This window comes from Cannabis sativa, chromosome X, assembly GCF_029168945.1.
Source record: "Cannabis sativa cultivar Pink pepper isolate KNU-18-1 chromosome X, ASM2916894v1, whole genome shotgun sequence".
In the NCBI taxonomy this organism is placed as follows: Eukaryota; Viridiplantae; Streptophyta; class Magnoliopsida; order Rosales; family Cannabaceae; genus Cannabis; species Cannabis sativa.
In genome coordinates this window covers 66932127-66953088 of record NC_083610.1, presented here as the reverse complement: position 1 = coordinate 66953088, position 20962 = coordinate 66932127, and the positions used below count along the sequence as shown (strand labels likewise).

Genomic DNA, 20962 nt, shown 5'->3' with positions numbered 1-20962 from the left:
AGGGATCGAGGAGTAAAAGGTCCTCCAAAGGCAGCACCCGAACGGGAGAGAAGCGCCAGAAAAAGGGGTACACCCCCCAATATACTCAGTACACGGAGCTATCGGACTCCCAGGAACGTGTGTACTTCGCCACTAGGTAGAATACGCACTACCGGAGACCACAGCCGTTGTACAAAGACAGCTCCCAGAGAGATCCGAGCAAAAGATGCGAGTACCACAACGACATTGGTCATAGCACCAATGAATGTAAGAATCTCAAGGACGAGATCGAAAATCTAATCCGATTGGGCCACCTCTATGAGTGGATCAAGAATAGGCTGCCCCACCTTAATCCGGGTCAGGTGGCTGGGGGTATGCCTCCGGGAGCACCAGGGGGTACAGCAGGAGTATTGGCTCCAGCTGCTCCCGCAGGTGACGCCCAGCATATTCCCGGGCTACCGCCCCGGCCTAACGGGCGGGTAGCCATGATCTCCGGAGGTCCCCATATCGGAGGGAACACTCGCAAGGAGCGAAAGCGATACGCCGAGGCCGCAAAACACAATGAGATATGGGAAGTTACTCAACTCCCAGCTCAAAGGCCTCGGCTGATGGACCAACCCATCACGTTCACGGAAGAAGACGCCAAGACGGTGCGCTTCCCTCATCACGACCCGTTGGTCATAGAGACCCCCATCGCGAATAAGGTGGTGGCCAGAGTCTTGATTGACAATGGGAGTTCCGTGAACTTGCTCTTCAAAGAAGCCTTCACCGCGATAGGCTTGACCGACCGTGACCTCTCGCCTAGTGGGTCCCAGCTCGCAGGGTTTAACGGGGCGACGCTTATCCCAATGGGAAAAGTAAGGCTCCCAGTTACTCTGTGCCCGGATACTCCCCAAAGCACATTTAAATATTGCACCTTCGTGGTGGTGGACTGTCCGACAGCCTACAACGCGATCCTCGGCCGACCGGCCCTAGTGGACTTTGGTGCAATCACTTCGATCCGACATCTGTGCCTAAAATTCCCTACCCAGGAGGCCGGAGTAGGGACTGTGAGGGGGAATCAGGGGGAAGCAAGGCAATGTTATAATGTTGCCACCCACCTACCCGTACTTATGGTCCGGGAATCCGCTGAGCCAGAGATGGCTGAAGAGGATGAGTTGGATCCTCGTGTAGGATCCGAAAGGGTCGTGGAACCAATGGAGGACGTCGAAGAAATACCAGTGTGCGACATCGACTCCACCAAAGTACTCCGGTTAGGGAAGAACCTAGACCCGGAGGAAAAGGACAAAATAATAAAAACACTGAAGGGCGCCATCGACATCTTTGCGTGGCGCTAAGAAGACATGACCGGCATAAGCCCTCATGTCATCACCCATGTACTCAATGTCAACCCGAACATGCCTCCTGTACAGCAAAAGAGACGCCCGCTCGACTCGGTGAAAGCCGAAGCTCTAGAGAAAGAGGTGGACAAACTTTTGACCAACGGCATGATTCGCGACGTGTACTATCCGGAATGGCTGGCCAATCCGGTCCTGGTGCCCAAGCCGAACGGGACTTGGCGAGTTTGTATAGACTTCACTAATCTAAACAAAGCTTGTCCAAAGGACTGCTTCCCGCTGCCCAGGATCGACCAAATGGTAGACGCCACTTCCGGATTCAAGCTGTTATCCTTCATGGATGCCTATGCTGGATACAACCAAATAAAAATGCATACGGCAGACCAGGAGTGCACTAGCTTCAGGACCGATAAGGGGGTATACTGCTACCTAGTTATGCCTTTCGGACTGAAAAACGCCGGAGCAACCTATCAAAGAATGGTTAACCGGATGTTTAAAGGCCTCTTAGGGCGAAACATGGAGGTGTACGTGGACGACATGCTCGTCAAATCCAAAACATGCAACAGCCACGCAAGCGACTTAGAAGAATGCTTTGAAGTTGTCCGGAGATACGGTATGAAACTCAACCCAAAGAAGTGCACCTTCGGGGTCAAATCAGGAAAGTTCCTGGGCTTCATAGTCAGCCAAAGGGGGATTGAAGAAAACCCGGAAAAAATCCAGGCTCTCCTGGATATGCCATCCCCCAAGAAGCATAAAGACGTGCAGAGCTTGACCGGAAAGGTAGCTGCATTAAGCCGCTTTATCTCACGATCCACGGACAAGTGCATACCCTTCTTCAACGTACTAAAGAAATGCCAAAAGTTCGAATGGTCGGACGAATGCGAGGAGGCATTCAAAAGGCTAAAAGATCACATGGCCAAGCCTCCTATCCTATCAAAGCCCGTCCTTGGAGAAGACTTGTTTCTTTACTTGGCCGTCTCTGAGCACGCGGTCAGCGCTGCCCTGGTCCGGGAGGAAGAAAAAACTCAGCATCCCGTGTACTATGTCAGTAAGCGCATGATAGGAGCCGAGACAAGGTACCCGGTCATTGAAAAATTAGTATTTTGCCTCCTGATGGCGTCAAGGAAGTTAAGGCCATATTTCCAAGCCCATCCGATCAAGATTCTGACCAACCATCCGCTCCGGCAAGTTCTCCAAAAGCCTGAAGCGTCCGGAAGACTCCTCAAGTGGGCGATGGAGCTAAGTCAGTTCGACTTGCACTACGTCCCCCGGATCTCTATAAAAGGCTAAGCCTTGGCAGACTTCATTACTGAATGCAACGAAGCCGAGGCAACAGCAAAGACGCCGGTACCACCAATCCCCACCTGGAGGGTATTTGTAGACGAAGCTTCTAATGAGAACGGTTCAGGAGCCGGAGTGGCTATGATATCACCAACTGGACTGCGACTCCAGGCGGCCCTCCGATTCGACTTCACAGCTTCAAACAATGAGGCCGAATATGAAGCCCTGATAGCAGGGCTGAAGTTGGCAAAAGCTGTAGGAGCCAAAGGAGTGGAAGTCTACAGTGACTCCCAACTAGTCGTAAACCAGGTATCTGGAGAATACCAAACACGTGGCGAGCGGATGGCCGCGTACGTAACAATAGTCCGAAAGCTGCTCCACGAGTTCGCGGACTACAAAATAGAAAGAATCCCCCGAGAAAAGAACGCTCACGCGGACTGTCTGGCTAAGTTAGCCTCGGACAGCGAAATCGAAGAGCTGGGGGTAGTACCAGTGGAACGCTTGGCAGAACCAAGCATCAAAATAAAAGAGACCACACTAACGGTTGGGCAAGAACCCAGCTGGATGGTCCCCATCATAAAATACATAACAACAGGTGAGTTGCCCCAAGAGAGGGCACTGTCTCGAAAGATTCAGTATCAGGCTCATCGTTATGTAATGATGGACCAAATTCTCTACCGGAGAGGACTCAGCATGCCTTATTTAAGGTGTGTATCGGACCCTGAAGCTAGACAAATCATGCTAGAGGTCCACGAAGGGTTCTGTGGAGATCATACGGGAGGACCCAGCCTCTCAAAGAAAATATTGAGGCAAGGGTACTTCTGGCCAACAATGAAAAAAGATTGTATAGACTATGTCCAAAAGTGTGACTCGTGCCAAAGGTACGCTAACATACCGAGAGCCCCTCCAAATGAGATCACCCTGATGACCAGTCCCTGGCCCTTCGCGGTCTGGGGAATAGATCTCATCGGGTCTCTACCAACAGGAAAAGGAGGGGTAAAGTATGCAATAGTAGCAGTAGACTACTTCACCAAATGGACAGAGGCTGAGCCTATGAAGACAATAACTGCCAAGAAGGCATTGGACTTTGTTATCAAAAACATAGTGTGTCGATACGGCTTGCCTCACAAAATAGTCTCCGACAATGGAAAGCAATTTGATTGCGAGGAATTTACTGACTTCTGCAACCAACACGGAGTAGTGAAGAGCTTCTCCGCGGTAGCCAGGCCTCAAACAAATGGCCAGGCGGAAGCGGTCAATAAAATCCTAAAGGTCACCCTGAAGAAGAAGCTGCTGGCCTGCAAAAACAGCTGGCCTGAAGAATTGCCAAGGGTATTATGGGCCTACCGGACGACCCCCAGAACCACGACCGGTCACTCGCCTTTTTCAATGGCGTACGGTTGTGAAGCAATGGTCCCGGTAGAAACATTATTCCCATCCCACAGGAGGACGACTTATGATCCTGCCACGAATCAGGCACTGCTTCAAGAGGCTTTGGATCAAGTCGAAGAACTCCGGGATGAGTCTCAAATACGGATGGCTGCTTATCAAAAGAAGGTGACCAAGTATTTTAACTCTAAGGTTAAAAACAGAAAATTCGCTATTGGGGATATGGTCCTAAGAAGGGTTTTCCCAGCCACCCAGGAACCCGGAGTGGGGGTACTTGGGCCAAATTGGGAAGGACCATATGAGATCGAGGACGAGATCGGTTCCGGCACTTACAAACTAAAAAGAATGGACGGAACCACCGTGCCAAGAGCCTGGAATGCCGATCACCTCAGAAGATATTACCAGTAGCGAAATAAAACTTAGACTTTGTTCAAAGGGTTTGTACCGTCCAAATGTATACCTCCTCTACATGTTAAATAAAACTGAGTGCCTTAAAAACAAAGTTTCTATGCCACTCAGGGGGGTACTAGGGTATACCGCACGGACAGACAGAAAAACAAACTAAGTAAAATATCCTGACCCAAAGGGCAGGTCAAAAAGTATGCGCAAAAATAAAAAGCATAAGTATAAAAACCCTGATCCAAAGGACAGGTCAAAAAGAGAAATATGTGGCAAAAGAAAGATCACATATAAAATATCCTGACCCAAAGGGCAGGCCATATACATATAAACGGCCCGGGGATAGGCCTTAAAAAATATTGTCTCCCCTTTGAATAAAAACTGCTACCTATATATATTGTTCCAAGGCAGCAGCAAATATGTACAAAGAAAAAAAAAGAGAATAATAAAAGAAGCGGGTGGAATCTTGGTTATACTGGGTCAATCATACAGCAGCTCAGTCAATGCGCGGAGGAAGGCGAGGTCCAATACGTGCCTCTACCATGGCATCAAGCTTCTTCTTCTTTTCCCGGAATTTGGCAATCATTTCCTCAGGTTTAGGATAGAAGGTAAGCTTGATATTTTGGTCGTTGGTGGACCAAGCCATGTAGACCCCATCATCGAAGCACTTCGGACACCGGGCGCAGGAAACAGGAGAAAGGAGCTCGGCTCTTTTTGCCTTCTTGATAGATTGCTCCTTGAAGTCCCTAAGCTCCTTCAGCTCCGCAGCTAGAGCGGCCTTGGACTCTATGTTCGCCTGGTGAGTTTCCTCTAAGGATCTCACCTTGGCAACCATCTCGTCCAAAGCCTCCCTGGCCTCCCGGAGTTCTCGCCTGGCCTTATCAGCAGCCTCGCTTTGTGCCCTCAGCTCCTCCTGGTGTTGGGCCTCCAACCTGTCCCTCCGCTGGGCCTCGTCCCGGATAATGGCTTCCGCCTGAGCCTCCGTCCGTTTGGCCTCCTCCTCTTTGGCCTTGGCAGCCGCCTCCTGGCGCTCAGTAGCCTCTTGGCAGATCTGCCTCTCCACAGTAAGGTCCTGAAGAACCTTCCTGACGTCGTTCATGTCCCCAAAGTCAGACAGAACGAAGCCATGGTTTATGATGTTCTTGGAGAGGCGGCCAGCCTCAGCAGCAAGTTGAACAATAACACAAGTGTAAGAGAAAAATTCCCAAGAAAAATAAAGGGAAAAGCAAAATTGCAAAGTACTTACCACGGTGAGGGAATGGCTGAGGTCCTGGACCTGGAAGATGGAGTTCAGGGAGGCACAAGTGGCGAACCGCTTAGGCGCGCATCGGGTAAGCTGAGAAGCAAACTCGCCGGTCATCTCCGCGGCAAAGGGAGCCAAGGTGGGCCCAAGGAAGCGACGGAACCAGTCCGATAGGGGGTCCAAGTTAAGGTCCCACGGATCCTGGTACTCCGGGTTGTTGATACTCGCCTCTACCTCAACCCGCAAAACCCTCCTAAGGGCTTCCACCTCGGCATACCCTCGGGAATACTCGTCCATGGCATAGTTATGCTTGGCTATCCGAAGCTCTTGCCTCACCTCGTCCCCCGGGACCGGAGTTAGCACGATGTTGGGAGGAGCAGGATTTTCTTCCATGGGGGAAACCCCGCCATCGAGACCATGGGCGGGAGTGTCGGCTCTCCGAGGCTTCTTGGGCTCGTCCTGGGCAATCATCTTGCCCTTGCGCTTACGAATCAGAGCCACCTCAGGCTCCTCTTCGCCTTCTTCAGCCTCCTCCGGAAGGGCTCGGAGCTCTCCCGCACCCTCGGCGACTTCCTCAGAGAAGCCCCACTGCTTTCCTTGGCTTTCTCCCGGAAGCACCTCCTCGTCGTCCACTAAATCAATAGTGTCAGGGGGAGCGCTAGAAGAGACCTTCAGGGAAGGGGCTATGGGGGAAGAGGCAAAGGCCGGAGGAGCCACGGGAGTGTGAACTCCGGCAAGCTGTTCCAAGATGGCATCCATGGAAACACCTGTTTCACAAAAATAAGAAAGTGTTAGATATCCATGGGAAACCACTTACATAAGATACAGCGAATAAGCTACTCCTACCCGGACTTCCTAATTCGGTCCTAGCAAAGTCCTGAACCTTAATGCTGGCAGCATCATCTCCGAGATAGCTGTCCGAAGGCCGGAACCAGCTGGACGTAATATAAGCTGAAGGACCTAAGGGAATAGGTTTCGGAGGGCCAGAGCCCATCCGGGACCGACCTAGAAAATCTCCTAAGTTCGAAAAGTAAAATTCCTTCAAATGATCCCCCCCACCGGGTCGATGGCATCCTAAACCTATGAAGACGCTCGTCGAACCCTACAGGCCTATGACTAGCGTACTCGCCAACGGAAGGAACATAACGAATTATCAAAGGAGACTTACCGCCGGCACCGGAGGTGCTAGCACCAGGAGCCCCTGAATTTGGCTCTGGGACCGAAGGCTGTGGCCTGGGGGTTTTCCTCTCCGAAGAATCCTCAATGCGGAGGGGCCTCCCGGCACGACGATCCCCAATCTCTTCTTGAAGAATCTTGTCAAAAAATTTAGCCTCGAACTTCCCGGCGATCGCCTGGCTCCTTCGCACCACCGGGCTCCCCACGCGAAGTCCCCTCCCAGAGGCCGCTTGGGCCTGAGAGTATGCCTTCTCCTGGGCCTTCCGGTAGAGATAGTCTTGGTATTTTTTCTCTGCCGTGGCGATAAGCTCGTCCCGGAAGGTCTTCTCCGTGACCGGCGCCCTTACATTGGGACAGATGACCCGTGAGAGGTTAGAGTCCTCCACGGATTGATGCGGAAGGATGAGTTTGGCCTTCCTGCAGTTTTCCGTGGTGACCAAACCCCCGACATCGAGATCGGCGCGGTCGTAAGAGGCAAAGGCTTGGGCCCTCCGGAGGAAGGTCTGTGTAGGGGCCGTCCGCTGATAGGGTGGGATCCTCACCCACTCAGTAAGGAGCTCCGGGTGATCCATTGCCCTGAACCCGGAGGAAAAGAAAAAGCGATGGCGATACTCCTTGACGTGAGTCTGCCTATTATACGGAACCATCCCTTCGTTAGCGAGATGGATCCGGAACCCATAGAAACCGTCCTTAAGTTTGTCCCCTTTCTTGGGGATGGATACAAGTTCATAAAAATACAAAATTTCCGCCGGGCGGGGAGATCCCCATCCGCGGGCGGCATAAAAAATAAATAAGCCTGAAAGCAGGCGATAAGCTTGAGGAATGAGTTGGTATGGCGCAAGGCCGAAAAAAACAAGAAAATTAACAAAATAGTCCTGAAGTGGGAGCATGGAACCGGCCATCAGGTGCGTCTGGCTCCAGGCTCCGAAGCCGCCGTAATTATGGTTAGGCGTCTCCGAGTCGCGAGGTGGCCGGTGATAGGTCCCCGAAGTGGAAGGTTTGATCCCGGCAACGTCCACAATATTCTCCAGTTGATGAGAACAGGTTAAGGTGGAATGAAGCTCAGCCGCTTCCCACCCGGTTGCTCGGGACTTATACCCCTCCTGGGCAACAGGTCCCAGGGAACCCTCCTCCAAAGTGGCCATGCGTTTCCCGCTCTTCTTCGAGGACTTCGAACCAGAGGCAGACATTTTCTATTCTGTGAAAAATAAAAAAGAAAGAGAAAATTCCAGCAGTTAGGTCCCATACCAAACCCTAAGTCAAGAAAAAGGGAATGGGGGTCCCCTAACCGCTGGAAAGAGGCCCCCTCCGGACACGTGTCACATGGAAAACCTTAGAAAGATTCCCTGAACAAGTGTCGGGTGCAGTAAACTCGCAGAAGGTGGTTTTACACAGTAAGGGGAACAGGAAGAAAAAGACCCCATTCTATGCCCTAAGCAACCGTTGAACGAAGAACATATGGTTCTCTTCAACGAAAATGCACGATAATAACAGAGGCATGATAATGGCGATCCTACAACTAAAGCAGTAGACACAAAACAGAATACATGAAGAACCTAAACACTTGCATGCCCAGAAATCTCAAAATGCGAACCCAGAAAAAATGAACAAAGCAAGTAAAAGCATGTCATTACCAAAGGATGCAAGAAACTTACAGTGAAGTGTTGAACTGGGGGTCCTGATTTTAGTCGAGTAAAGACGAGAAGGACTGATAACAGCAAATAAGGAAAAACTGGGAAAAATGGCAAAGTGTTCAGAAGGTTCGTGCTGTTTTTGAAGAACTTTCTCTCTGGGAAATTCGAGCAAAAATGGCAAGGAATGGAAAGTAACCGAAATGAAGGAAAGATGGTGGCTTTTATAGGCAAAACTGCATGAGGAACAGGCGTCACCACCTACCAATCGAACGGTGGGGGAAACACACGATTCAAATACCCAAAGATCAACGGGCCAGATTGAGTTGAAATAAAGGCGGTGGGAACGTTTGAGTATCCGTCTGACACCATTAATGCGCCGCATCAATCAATGGGCATGAAACGAATCGACCTCTGCAAAAAGCGAATCGCTGCATTTAATGCCATCATTAGACGCACCCTCACGCGCCCCAAGCTCGTGCCGGGAAACCGAGGAGTCGGCCGGAGACACCTCTGCAAAAAGCGAATCGCTGCATTAAATGCTATCATTAAATATGCCCCCACGCGCTCTGAGCTTGAGCCAGGGAACCGAGGAGTCAACCGGAGGCACCTAAACAAGCCTTGGTTTATTTTCCAAGTAAACAAGGCTTGGGGGGTAAATGTTGCCCCTAATTTCACCCAATATACGTGGGCCAATCGAACAGGGACACATAGATCAGATAACCTGTAAGAATATTTGCTAAGTCTTTGTATGCCACACGGAAGCACCCTGGGCATAGGTCCCGGAGGAGGCACCCGGAGTGCAAGGTGCTCCCGGAAGCTCGCATAACATAAAGCCTCTCCGCGAGGTGTCAGGCTTCTCCTGAGCAATCAAGTCGCATTTAATGCTGCATGGGAGGAAGCGTGTTGGGACTACAACACGCAATAAAGTCTGACGGCACAACCTCCAAACAGCAGCGCTACAGTAATGATCATTTAAGTCTAGCGACGGCTACTCTGCGAAGAGTCACATCAATCACAAGGCAAAAAGGACATTCTTCATAAAAACCCTACAGCACCTAGGGATTTGACCATGCATTGCTCATGGTATATTCATTGGGAATACCCAACTTTATGGATACTTACAGATACGTTTGTAAGAACAATTCTAGGGATTACCCCACCAAAACACTATAAATACCCCCTCAAAGCTCATTAAATGGGATCGAGAATCTTGGGTTGCATATGAGCAAGAAGAGTAAATACTCACCAAGAACATTCTCTGTATTTATAAGGGTAACATTCCCTCAAGTGTGGGATCTGTATTAAATACATCCATTAATAACAAAGACTCGTGGACTAAGGCTCATTAACGCCCCAACCACGTAAAAATCCTTCTCTCGTTTTCTTACAGCTCAATATTATAATCATATTTTAGTAGTTGCCGAAAATCTCGGTCAACAATTTTAAAAAAATACATAAAAATATTTTTATTAATATAATAATGTAAATCAATATAAAAATATTTAAAATTAATGAAAAACTAAATAAATAAATAAATATTGTTATTTAAGAGTAAAGATTTTATGTTTTCATAAAAATAAAACTTTAGGGATAAATTTGTTAAAAAATAAAGTTTGAGAATTAATTTACTAAAATTTATATAATTTAAGGATTACTTTATCAAAAGATAAATTTAGGGACCTGTCAAAATTTATATAATTCAAGAACCTGAATACAAATAAGCAGAAATAACTTTTGTGACGTCGTATACGTAAGCCCAAAGTCAAACAAGAGCAGGGTAAGAAGTAGAAGAAGAAGAAGGAGGTGAAGGAAAAGGGATACCCAGGGAGTTTGAGAGAGAGTTATGGGGCAGTGCGTGTCTTGCTTAGACGAAGAGAAGAAGCAACAAAGGAAAGAAGAGGAAAGGTTAGCCGCTGCCGAAGTTCGTGCCAGAGCTGCCGAAGCTGCTGAAAAACGGTTTCTTTCCCTCTAATTCTACTCCTATCTTTATTAATCAAATTTTTTTAATTTGATATCAGTTTTTTAAAACCATTAAATTCAGAACTTTTTTCTGTAGTCTCACCGTTTGCGTTAACCAAAAGGGTCTATGACTTTCCCCAATTTAGGGATTTTAATATTTATAATAGACATATACATATACGTGTATGTATATATGTACTGCTGATATATGAGTTTTGTTAGAACACATTATTTTTATTAGCCATTGATCATCCATGTTTAATTATTTCGTAAATGGATTCACTAAAATAATTTAGTAAATGAAATTATTTCCTACAATCCCAATTATCTGTCTTTAGGGTAAATTATTAAGATAGTAATTGTTTCAAAAAAATACCGAGCTTCTTTATAAGTAATGGATCATTGTTTGGCTTGTTGAATTTGGTGTTGACCCTTTTTAGCAAGCCTTCCCAAACACTATATTCCTTAATTGCTCAAATTTTCATTTGTTCTATAATATCTTTGTCTTAATTTATTTGATTCATGATGGATTATGGATACATCATTTAAGTACAGTTTAATATGCTCTGGCTCGAATTCTGCCTACTTTAAATTCAGGACTTGCTCCATTTTGCAACTCTTTTGTGGATTAGTCTAGAAACAAAAACTACCACATAAAAGTGCTAACGCTTAGTATCTTAGATGCAAATATATAGTCATCATGTGGCTTTGACTGGAATTTTCTCTAAGCATTTTCTTTTAATGGCGGAGTAGATGTTATTCTATTTTATTTATTTTACGAATTTTTACCTTTAATTTTCTTAAAATCATAACTTCAGGCAGGAGCAGTTTGAAAAATCTGCAGCAGGAAGAGCTGCACGTGCACAGCAGCAGAGTCTTGCAAAGCAAGCTTTAAACAGTAACAAAGGGGAACCAGTGTTAAAGGTTTTATTACTTCTTGCACTAATATGTCTAATGTTTTAGCTCTGAAGGTCCTTAGTACTTTCCAACTCTGTTATATTGTTATCTTAAGTAAGATCTTGACATTGATATAGAACAAAAAAAGCTATGATTTTGATATGCTTAACAGTACTTGCAACTATATATTGTTTGAGGAAAACAGATGCTCTCGGTTTTGACTATTTTGTTCGTTTGTCTTGCGTTGTAAAATGCAGTGGCAGATGGGTGGTTCTTAAGTATCGTTTCTGTCCAGTTCAACAACGGCTTATTGTAAGTTCTTGAATATTTTTTCTACCTTATTGAATCTAATTACTCAGTGATTAGACATTTAGTTATGTAAATGTTTGTCTTAAATGATTTCATGATATATTTATAGAGTATTATATCATAGGTTGAGATTGTAAATTGATCTACTGAATGAACAAATAGATTTGCTGTATTATGACTTTTAGGAATTGGTTGTTTAGTTTTTTCAAAAAAATAGAAAAAAAAAAAAAGAACAAGAAAAAGAAAATGGTTGTTTAGTTTTTTCAAAAAAATAGAAAAAAAAAAGAACAAGAAAAAGAAAATGGTTGTTTAGTTTTTCAGGGGTTCTCTCAGCGCAGAAAGAATTTGTATACAGGATAAAGCACCTTTAAAAGCGAAAATTTGATGTGTTGTGTGCTTGCAGTGTTTCAATCATGTTCTCTGCACTGCCGGCCGGCTCAGCAATTCATACCTCTATCTAACATCCAGCCAAGGGCGATAAACATTTAATTTGTAAATTAACAAAAGATGTTTGTAATTATATTTCTTTATTAAGATCAATGGTAAGGCTGCAATGTACTTTGTGCATCTTTTCTGCGTCTCCAATATGTTTTTACGTTTTATTTTTCTCTGTATCTCTCTAAATATTCATTGGTGCTCAGCCACCCTAACAAAAGCCAATCTGATTCATCCTACCATGCCACCACCTTCCATCACCATTGACACATTGTCGAAGCACTCGTGATTTTTTTTTTCTTTTAATGTTTGAAAACCCAATCCTTTTAGTATTCTCCTCTTGTACAAGATTTATTTTGGTTTTGTTTGTGTTAATTTTCAAATTTGAAAAATTAATATATTTTTTTTTTAATAAAACGCTTTTGCAATATTACAAAGATTGTCTCATCGAGAACTTTATTTTTAGGCAATTAAAGATACTCCAGCAATGTTTCCATGAGAACTTGTTTTTTTTTTTTTTGAGGTCACAAGGATGCTTTAGCGATGTTCCTATAAAATAAATTTGGGCGAAAAATATGCTCTTGCGATGCTATAACAATACTCTCATGACACTATTTTTGAGATCAAAATAATGCACATGTGATGCTATTTTGTGAGACCATTGTTGTGATTTATTTTTTTTTTAAGTAAAAATTAAGTTTTTAATGGATATCGTTGTATCATCGTTTTGTTCAAAATCTGCAAATTTTTAGTTAGGAAAAGAAACGTGAACACTTGGGCAATGAGGCCTACCAAAATACCTTAAAATAGCTTGGTGTTCCAATGAGGCCTACTAAATAGAAAAAGGAAGATTGCGGTGTTATTGTCAAAAAAGATAAAGTTGAGATTGCACACTTAGGCAAGTAGGCATCTCTCTTTTGTAGGGAGAATTCAACTTATTCATTCGGTGTTACTTAGTCTTCGTAACTACTGGATGAGGATATTTGTCCTTCAAAGTGTGATTAAAGAGGTTGAAAAACTTTGTCGGGGTTTTCTTTACGGTGTGAAGGATAATAGAAGTAAAATCCATGTGGCCTCGTGGGAAAGAGTTTGCCTTCCAAAAATGTTTGGTGGTCTCGGGTTTAGGGAGGGGCCTAAATGTAATAAAGCGATCCTTGCTAACTTCGTTTGGGCTCTCTCGGAGAAGCATGGAATCCTTTGGGTTACATAGATTCATTCTATCTACTTAAAAGGTAAATCCTTTTGGGAGTACTCCTTGAAATCAGATTCGAGTTGGTATGGGAAGAAGTTATGTAGACTTCATTTGATTTTCAGCAAATATCAAATTGTGGGTGCTGGTGCTAAAGGTAATTTCAAAGCTTCCATTCTTTATAACGGTACCCATTCTCACCGCCAACCTATTCTTTATGACAAAACTGTTTGGAGCAAGTTTAGTCTCCCAAAATACAGATTCTTGTTGTGGTAAGCTATTAACAATCAACTTCTTGTTAATTTTCCATGATTATGAGCTAACCAAAAACACATTAAATGCTAATCTTCATTACTCATAATCATCAACCAAGATCTATATTTTATTTAGAGCATCACAAAACAAAAATAAATATACATACCTCACATACCATCCATGAGAGTGATAATTGTCAAAGAAATCGCCACCAAATTCCTAACCTTGAGCAAAAGCCTAGAGAACACTTTGTGGAGCTAACCCTCTCTCACTCATTACCATTAACACACACACCCAAATCTTCACATAAGACATATATATATATATATCATGCCCCTCTAACCCTAAAGGGTTATTTTCCAATTGGGCTTAAGTGGTCCAATAATGGTAGACTATAATTTAATGGGCCAATTATAGTTTTAAGGGTGCTCTCATGTGCCTCTAACATAATATATGATTATTAACCATCCCATTATGGTAATGAACAAATATGGGGCACATAGTTAATGATTGTGTTTATGGTATTAAGCTCATGATTATATTAGTCCACAATAATAATTCTAACATTCTCCCATTTGGACAATATAATCAACCACCATAACATTGTCTATCACACGTAAGGTAACCAATTAAGACGTACATAATATCATATCGACAGGATACATGTATTATGTATGAATTGACCTTGAAGACATTTATCCATTAACAATCAAACTAAACATGCATGAGGTACGACAAAATTGAGATTATGCGCATTCATCTCGTTTTGTACCTGTCACTTCCTTGAACAACAACATATATGTATAAGCATACATATGTAACAACAATAAAGAAGTGACTTCAGTATCATAATGCATGTTCTTAACAAAACACAAGCCATAAGCAATCCGTACAAAATACTAGCATGTTCAATACATAAATAACAAACTCCAACTGAGCTTAACAAGCTAGGCTTCCAACAATCCCATTCGGGCAACATGCTCCAAAAATACACATATGGGTAAGCCTTTCGTTAGTGGGTCTGCTAACATGCCAGTGCTAGGCGTGTACTCAATGGAGATAAGAGACTCTGTAACTTTCTCTTTAACAAAATAGTACTTTATGTCAATATGCTTTGAGCGAGAAGTACTGCTAGTGTTCTTAGAGAAAGATACTGCTGCAGAATTATCACAATATAATTTCAGCGGCCTCGCGATAAAGGCTACAACATCTAGTGCTGAAATGAAATTCCGCAGCCATATTACTTGACAAGTAGCCTCATAACACGCCATATACTCTGCCTCTATCGTGGATGAAGCTGTGAGTGTCTGCTTGACACTTTTCCATGATACAGCTCCCCCAGCCATCATATGAATGTAGCCTGAAGTGGACCTTATTATTGTCCACGCATCCCACACAATCGACGTCACTGAACCCAACTATATCCAGAGTGTCAGCTCGCCGATAGGTCAACATATGATCCTTGGTACCCTAAAGATATTGCATGACCTTCTTAGCCACTTTCTAATGGCTAAGTCCGGGATCACTCAAGTACCTACACAACACGCCAACAACAACAGCAATATGAGGGCGTGTGCATACTTGAGCATACGTAAGGCTACCAACCAGTGACGCATAAGGAACACTCTTCATTTCATCTCTCTCTTTATCATTTTGTGGACATGGGGCCTTTGAGAACTTGTCACCCTTCACTATCGGTGCCTTCCCAGAAGAACATGAATGCATGTTGAATCTTTTCAAGATCCGATCAATGTGATCAATGTAAGTTTTCTGAGACAAACGAAGAATACCATTGGCCCTATCTTGAAGGATTTGAATCCCAAGCACATAAGAAGCATTGCCAAGGTCTTTCATGTCAAAATGGTCAAACAAGAGTTGTTTTGTCTCAGCCAACAGATCAGAATTATTAGATGCAAGCAGGATGTCATCAATATGTAGTACCAAGATAATGGAACTGCTCCCACTAACCTTCATGTATATACATTGATCCACCATATTCTCCCTGAAAACATTTTGAGTGACAATCATATCAACCTTGAGATACCACTGCCTTGATGCTTGTTTAAGCCCATATATCGACTTCTTGAGTTTGCAAACCATGTGTTCTTCGCCAAGCTTCTCAAAACCTACAGGTTGAGTCATGTACACATCCTCAGATAGGTCACCATTCAAGAAGGCAGTCCTTACATCCGTTTGTATGAGTTCTAGATCAAAATGGGCAACTATAGTCACAATGATTTGTAGCGAATCTTTGGTGGAATTAGGCGAAAAAGTTTCTTGGAAATCAATGCCCTTTCTCTGACTATAACCTTTAGCCACAAGTCGAGCCTTGCACCTCTCTATTTGCCCATTTGAGTCATGTTTGATCTTATACACCCATTTGCACCCGATGGGTCTACAACCTTTGGGTAGTTCAACCAACTCCCAAACTTCATTTTGTGACATAGAACTCAATTCTTCTTTCATTGCATCCACCCATAATGCAGATTTAGGACTATTCACTGCTTCTTGGTAACTGGCTGGCTCAGAATCATCTCCCACATTAAACTCATGTTCCTGCATATAGACAAGATAGTCATCAGGAATAGCAGGCCTACAGGCTCTTTGTGATCTTTCACCACAACCTCAGCTTCCCCCTAAATCAAGATTTTCATCTTGTACTGGATCTTAAGGTTCACCATGAGCTTCTATTGGAACTTGTTCAATCACAGGGTCATTAGTAGGATTAGAAGCGGAAGCAGAAGCAACAGGTACAGGGACATAGACACACTCTTCCCTGAATACAATTTCCTGACCCTTGATTTGAACCAAATTCATCCTCAAAATAGACAGCTTGGTTTGATTCCATCACCCTGGTGGTGTGAGAGGGACAATAGAACTTAGAACCTCTTGAACCAATAGTGTAGCCTACAAAACTCCCACTGATTGCATTCGGATCCAACTTCTTAGATTTAGGGTTATAAGGCCTTACCTCAGCTTTGCATCCCCAAACGTGAAAAATAACGCAAAATCGATTTCTTGCCAGACCACAACTCGTATGGCGTCTTTGGAACCGACTTGCTAGGCACTTGATTCAAGATATAAGCAGCAGTCCTTAATGCCTCACCCCATAAAAACTCTGGTAAGCTAGAATGAATTAACATACAACGTACCATATCAAGAAGTGTGTGATTTCTTCTTTCAGCAATTTCATTCTGCTGGGGTGTACCTGGCATTATATATATCTTGCATCAATGCCACGTTCGTGCAAGTATCTGGCAAACGGTCCGGGGTTCCTTCTAGTTTCATCATAACGCCCATAATACTCTTCACCTCTATCAGAATTGACAACTTTAATCTTCTTTCCCTTTTGAAGTTCAACATTCGTCTTGAAAATTTTAAGGCATTTAAAGATTCAGACTTATCACGAATGAGCTCAATATGACCATATCGACAAAAATCATCAATGAAGGTAATGAAGTATTTATAGCCGCTCATACCAGTTGGAACAAAGGACCCACAAATGTCAGTGTGAATAAGCTCCAATACATCTGTGCACTTATCTGACTTACTCTTTCTAACCTTATCAATTAACTTTCCTTTTTATATAATCAACACAGGCAGTGAATTCAGAGAAATCGAGATCTTGAAGTACACCATCTTTCACCAATCTCTCCATTCTATCTCTAGAAATATGGCCCAAACGTTTTTGCCAAAGCATGGAAGATTTCAATTCTAATCTTGCACGTTTGGAACCATCAACAACATTAAGAGAACAAGAAGAAAAGCAACAGGGAGAAGTAGCAGAAATAGCATCATATAAATCAAGCTTATATATAAAGTTCCACATAAACTTCCATTACCAACCCTCATAGAGTCACGATACAAAATCAGATTTCCAATTCCAAAAGAAGACTATAACCTAGTTTATCCAAAATAGATACAAAAATCAAGTTCCTCCTAATAGAGGGCAAGTAAGCAACAACTTGCAAAATTCCAAGAAAATATCTTGTATTTAATTGTAGTCAAACAATCCCAAAACTCTATTCTGACTTTAGTGTCGTCTTCCATGTACTCTTCCGAACTATTCGGCCTTCTTCGAGTTGTCACTGCCTTTCTTCACTAAGTGGACTATTGGTCACTAGAGTTGTTGGAAGTGGACTCTCTCTTCTGAGAATTGCTTGGGTTCGTTACCATGGAGATGTTTCTTGCTTTTCCCTTTTTCAAGTCCTCCTCTTCATTAGCAAGAATGGCAGTCATCTCCTCAACGGTCCATTGCTCCTTTTGAGCATTATAGCTTGATCTGATCGAATCAAACTGAGAGGGAATGGTTTCCATCACAAATCACACCATGTAATCCTCACCAAGATCCAATCCCATGCTCTCGAGCTTTTGGTAACAACCCATCAACTTGTTAATGTGAGATCTAATGTCACCTGAATCAGCAAAATTAGTCCAATGGAACAAAGTCAAGCATTCATTTTTCTCATTCTTTGAGAATTTCTTGTACTTCTCCTTGATTGCATTGAGATAATCTTTTGCAATCTCAATTTGGGGAATACTATCACGAATGGACTCATCCATGTGATACCTCATAAGCATCAGACAACAACGATTGGAATGCTCCCAATCCTCATAGGACTTTCTATCCTTTTCAGTGGTATCATCAGTAGGTTTCGGAGGTGCATCAGTTCTCAAGGCCAAATCCACTCTCATAAGAGTCAAATTCATCATGAGAGATTCTACCCACTGCTTGTGGTTAGTTCCGTTCAGCGTCAACATGGCAGAGGTTCTTGGATTGCTTAAAGCTAATGAGAAATAAGAGCAATAACCATTAAATGCATGTTATAACATAATCATGCCATTTGTGCTCTCTTCTCATAAATAAATGATCGCAAAATAACACATGATCATTATGCATGCTAGAGTTCTCACACAACTTAACAAGATGGAACTCATACACAGGTAAGAAAAATCTATTAAATATTATAATCAAATGCATTAATTCACTATCGAAAGGATAGATAAATTGTGATTTATAATATTTAATAATTTTCTTCACCATATTACGCATCTTTAATAAGCAACCATCATCGATAAGATAATTAATTACTCATAAAGATCTCAATGTTATTTGGAGGAAAATACAATACTTAAATAAATTAATATTTAAGTGTTCCTCATCACCAAACAATTTTCCATGCTTAATCTTACGATAGGCAAGAAAATAAGCACTAATTGTTGAAATAAATCACAAAATTTATGTCACAATACTAAAATTATTAACCAAATATAAATAAAGTTCATGCAATTAGTATTGTGCATACCAAAAATAATAGAGAATTAAAAACATGAAAATGGTGGACAAATGGCTCAAAAATCACCCCTGCACGCGCCCCCACGCGCCCATTTTCTTCCTTTTTTTATAGGTCCGTACGACATGTCGTTTGACAGAAACGACGTGTCGTTTGGACAAAACGACTAGCGCAGGGGTCACGAAACGACCCGTCGTTTTGCGCTGGAAGGGGGCTGGACTTATTCTCATACGACATGTTGTTTTTGGAAAACGACATGTCGTTTGCTCCGAACGACATCCCAAAGGGTCAGCAAAACGACCCGTCGTTTTTCTCGGTGGGGACTGAACTACATGCGCGTACGACATGTCGTTTTTGCCTGACAGAGGCAAACGACATGTCGTTTTTCTCGTCCCTGTCACCCAAAAAACCCAGCTCGCGGGTCCGCGGGTCTGCTATTCAGATCGGCGCGACCCGCTTCGTGACCCGATCGGATGTATCATCTCCGACCACCAAATCCGACGCCATTTGAGGGGTTTTGTTCCATTTTCAACACTCTATCACTCCCAATACCCATTTAATTCAAAAACACAAAATAATATACCAAAAAAATGGTAAATCCGAAATGGGTATCCTCCATTGTTAAACTCTAACCAAAATTTTCAATCTCACAATGAAACCATACAATAATCATTCAAAGAACAAGATAAACCCATTCTATAACATTTAATCTCATAATATCTATTAACAACACATTAATCCGAAAAAAAAAAATCAGATTTTAAAAGTAAAAAAAAATGGGTTAAGTTCAAATATTATGGAGCTCTAAAATTAAATATATTAGCTTTTGATACCAATTGTTAATTTTTCATGATTATGAGCTAACCAAAAACACATTAAATGCTAATCTTCATTACTCATAATCATCAACCAAGATCTATATTTTATTAAGAGCATCACAAAACAAAAATCCTCACATACCATCCATGAGAGTGATTATTGTCAAAGAAATCGCCACCAAATTCCTAACCTTGAGCAAAAGCCTAGAGAACACTTTGTGGAGCTAACCCTCTCTCACTCATTACCATTAACACACACACCCACTTCTTCACATAAGACATATATATATATCATGCCCCTCTAACCCTAAAGGGTTATTTTCCAATTGGGCTTAAGTGGTCCAATAATGGTAGACTATAATTTAATGGGCCAATTATAGTTTTAAGGGTGCTCTCATGTGCCTCTAACATAATATATGATTATTAACCATCCCATTATGGTAATGAACAAATATGGGGCACATAGTTAATGATTGTGTTTATGGTATTAAGCTCATGATTATATTAGTACACAATAATAATTCTAACACTTCTCACAAGAGATCTTTTTACAAAGTTTGCTATCCATTTGGAAATTACTCTTTGTCCTGTGTGTGGCCTCTTTAATGAATGCCATATGCATCTCTTTTTTGACTGCTTATTCTCCTAAAATGTTGCTGATTTAGTGTTTCAACGGGTGGGTTTTAAAGTCTGGCCGTTGGAGATTGAAGGCTGGACTATTTGGCTTTCTTTGAGAAAAACAGGCTTCATTCCCACTGTTTCATATGCTCTACTTGCTGTCTGTATTCACAGCATATGGATGAACCGAAACATGTGTGTGTTTTTGAAGGTTTTTCGAGAAGAGAAAATTATCTTGTCAAAGAAATTAAAAATGTGATTATTCAAAGATTATACATTGTAAAAAAATAGAAAACATTCTATACAGGTTGAGAGATTTATTGAGAAAATGTGTAACTAGGTTGTTGGTTTTGGTTTTGGTTTTGGGGCAATTTTGTAGTGCCCTTTGTTTTGTTCTGTAAAATTTGGTTGTATTTTACTTGTGATTAATGAAATCATTTTCTTCTTGATAAAAAAATAAAGAAAAACCTGAATAAAAACTAAAAGAATATTAAAAATTATAGGCATATTTTGCTTTAAAGTTTAAGGTTGGCATGTTTTGTCAATATGCTCTATAAGAAAGAATGCATAACTAAAGTTTTCCAAAAGGAATAATGTACATGTTAGTGTTTTTGACGCAACATTGTTATAACACGTGGCATGCATTTCTTTTTTCGTTTTGCTGTTGAAATATATGATCATCTTCCTTTTGTATGCATCGAAGAGAAAAAGGAAAAGGAAAAATCAATTCAATTTTATGGTCAAGCTAAA

The 20962-nt window shown here is 42.5% G+C and overlaps 1 protein-coding gene across 1 annotated transcript; it reads left to right on the top strand.

The window, feature by feature from the left end:
- Positions 1-10158: 10158 nt before the first annotated feature.
- LOC115713551 (uncharacterized) lies at positions 10159-12170 on the top strand. Its single transcript, XM_030642037.2, has 4 exons — positions 10159-10394; positions 11216-11321; positions 11552-11606; positions 12007-12170. Exons 1-3 carry the CDS (start codon positions 10282-10284, stop codon positions 11570-11572), a joined length of 240 nt encoding a protein of 79 aa, XP_030497897.1. The 5' UTR covers positions 10159-10281; the 3' UTR covers positions 11573-11606; positions 12007-12170.
- Positions 12171-20962: the final 8792 nt, after the last annotated feature.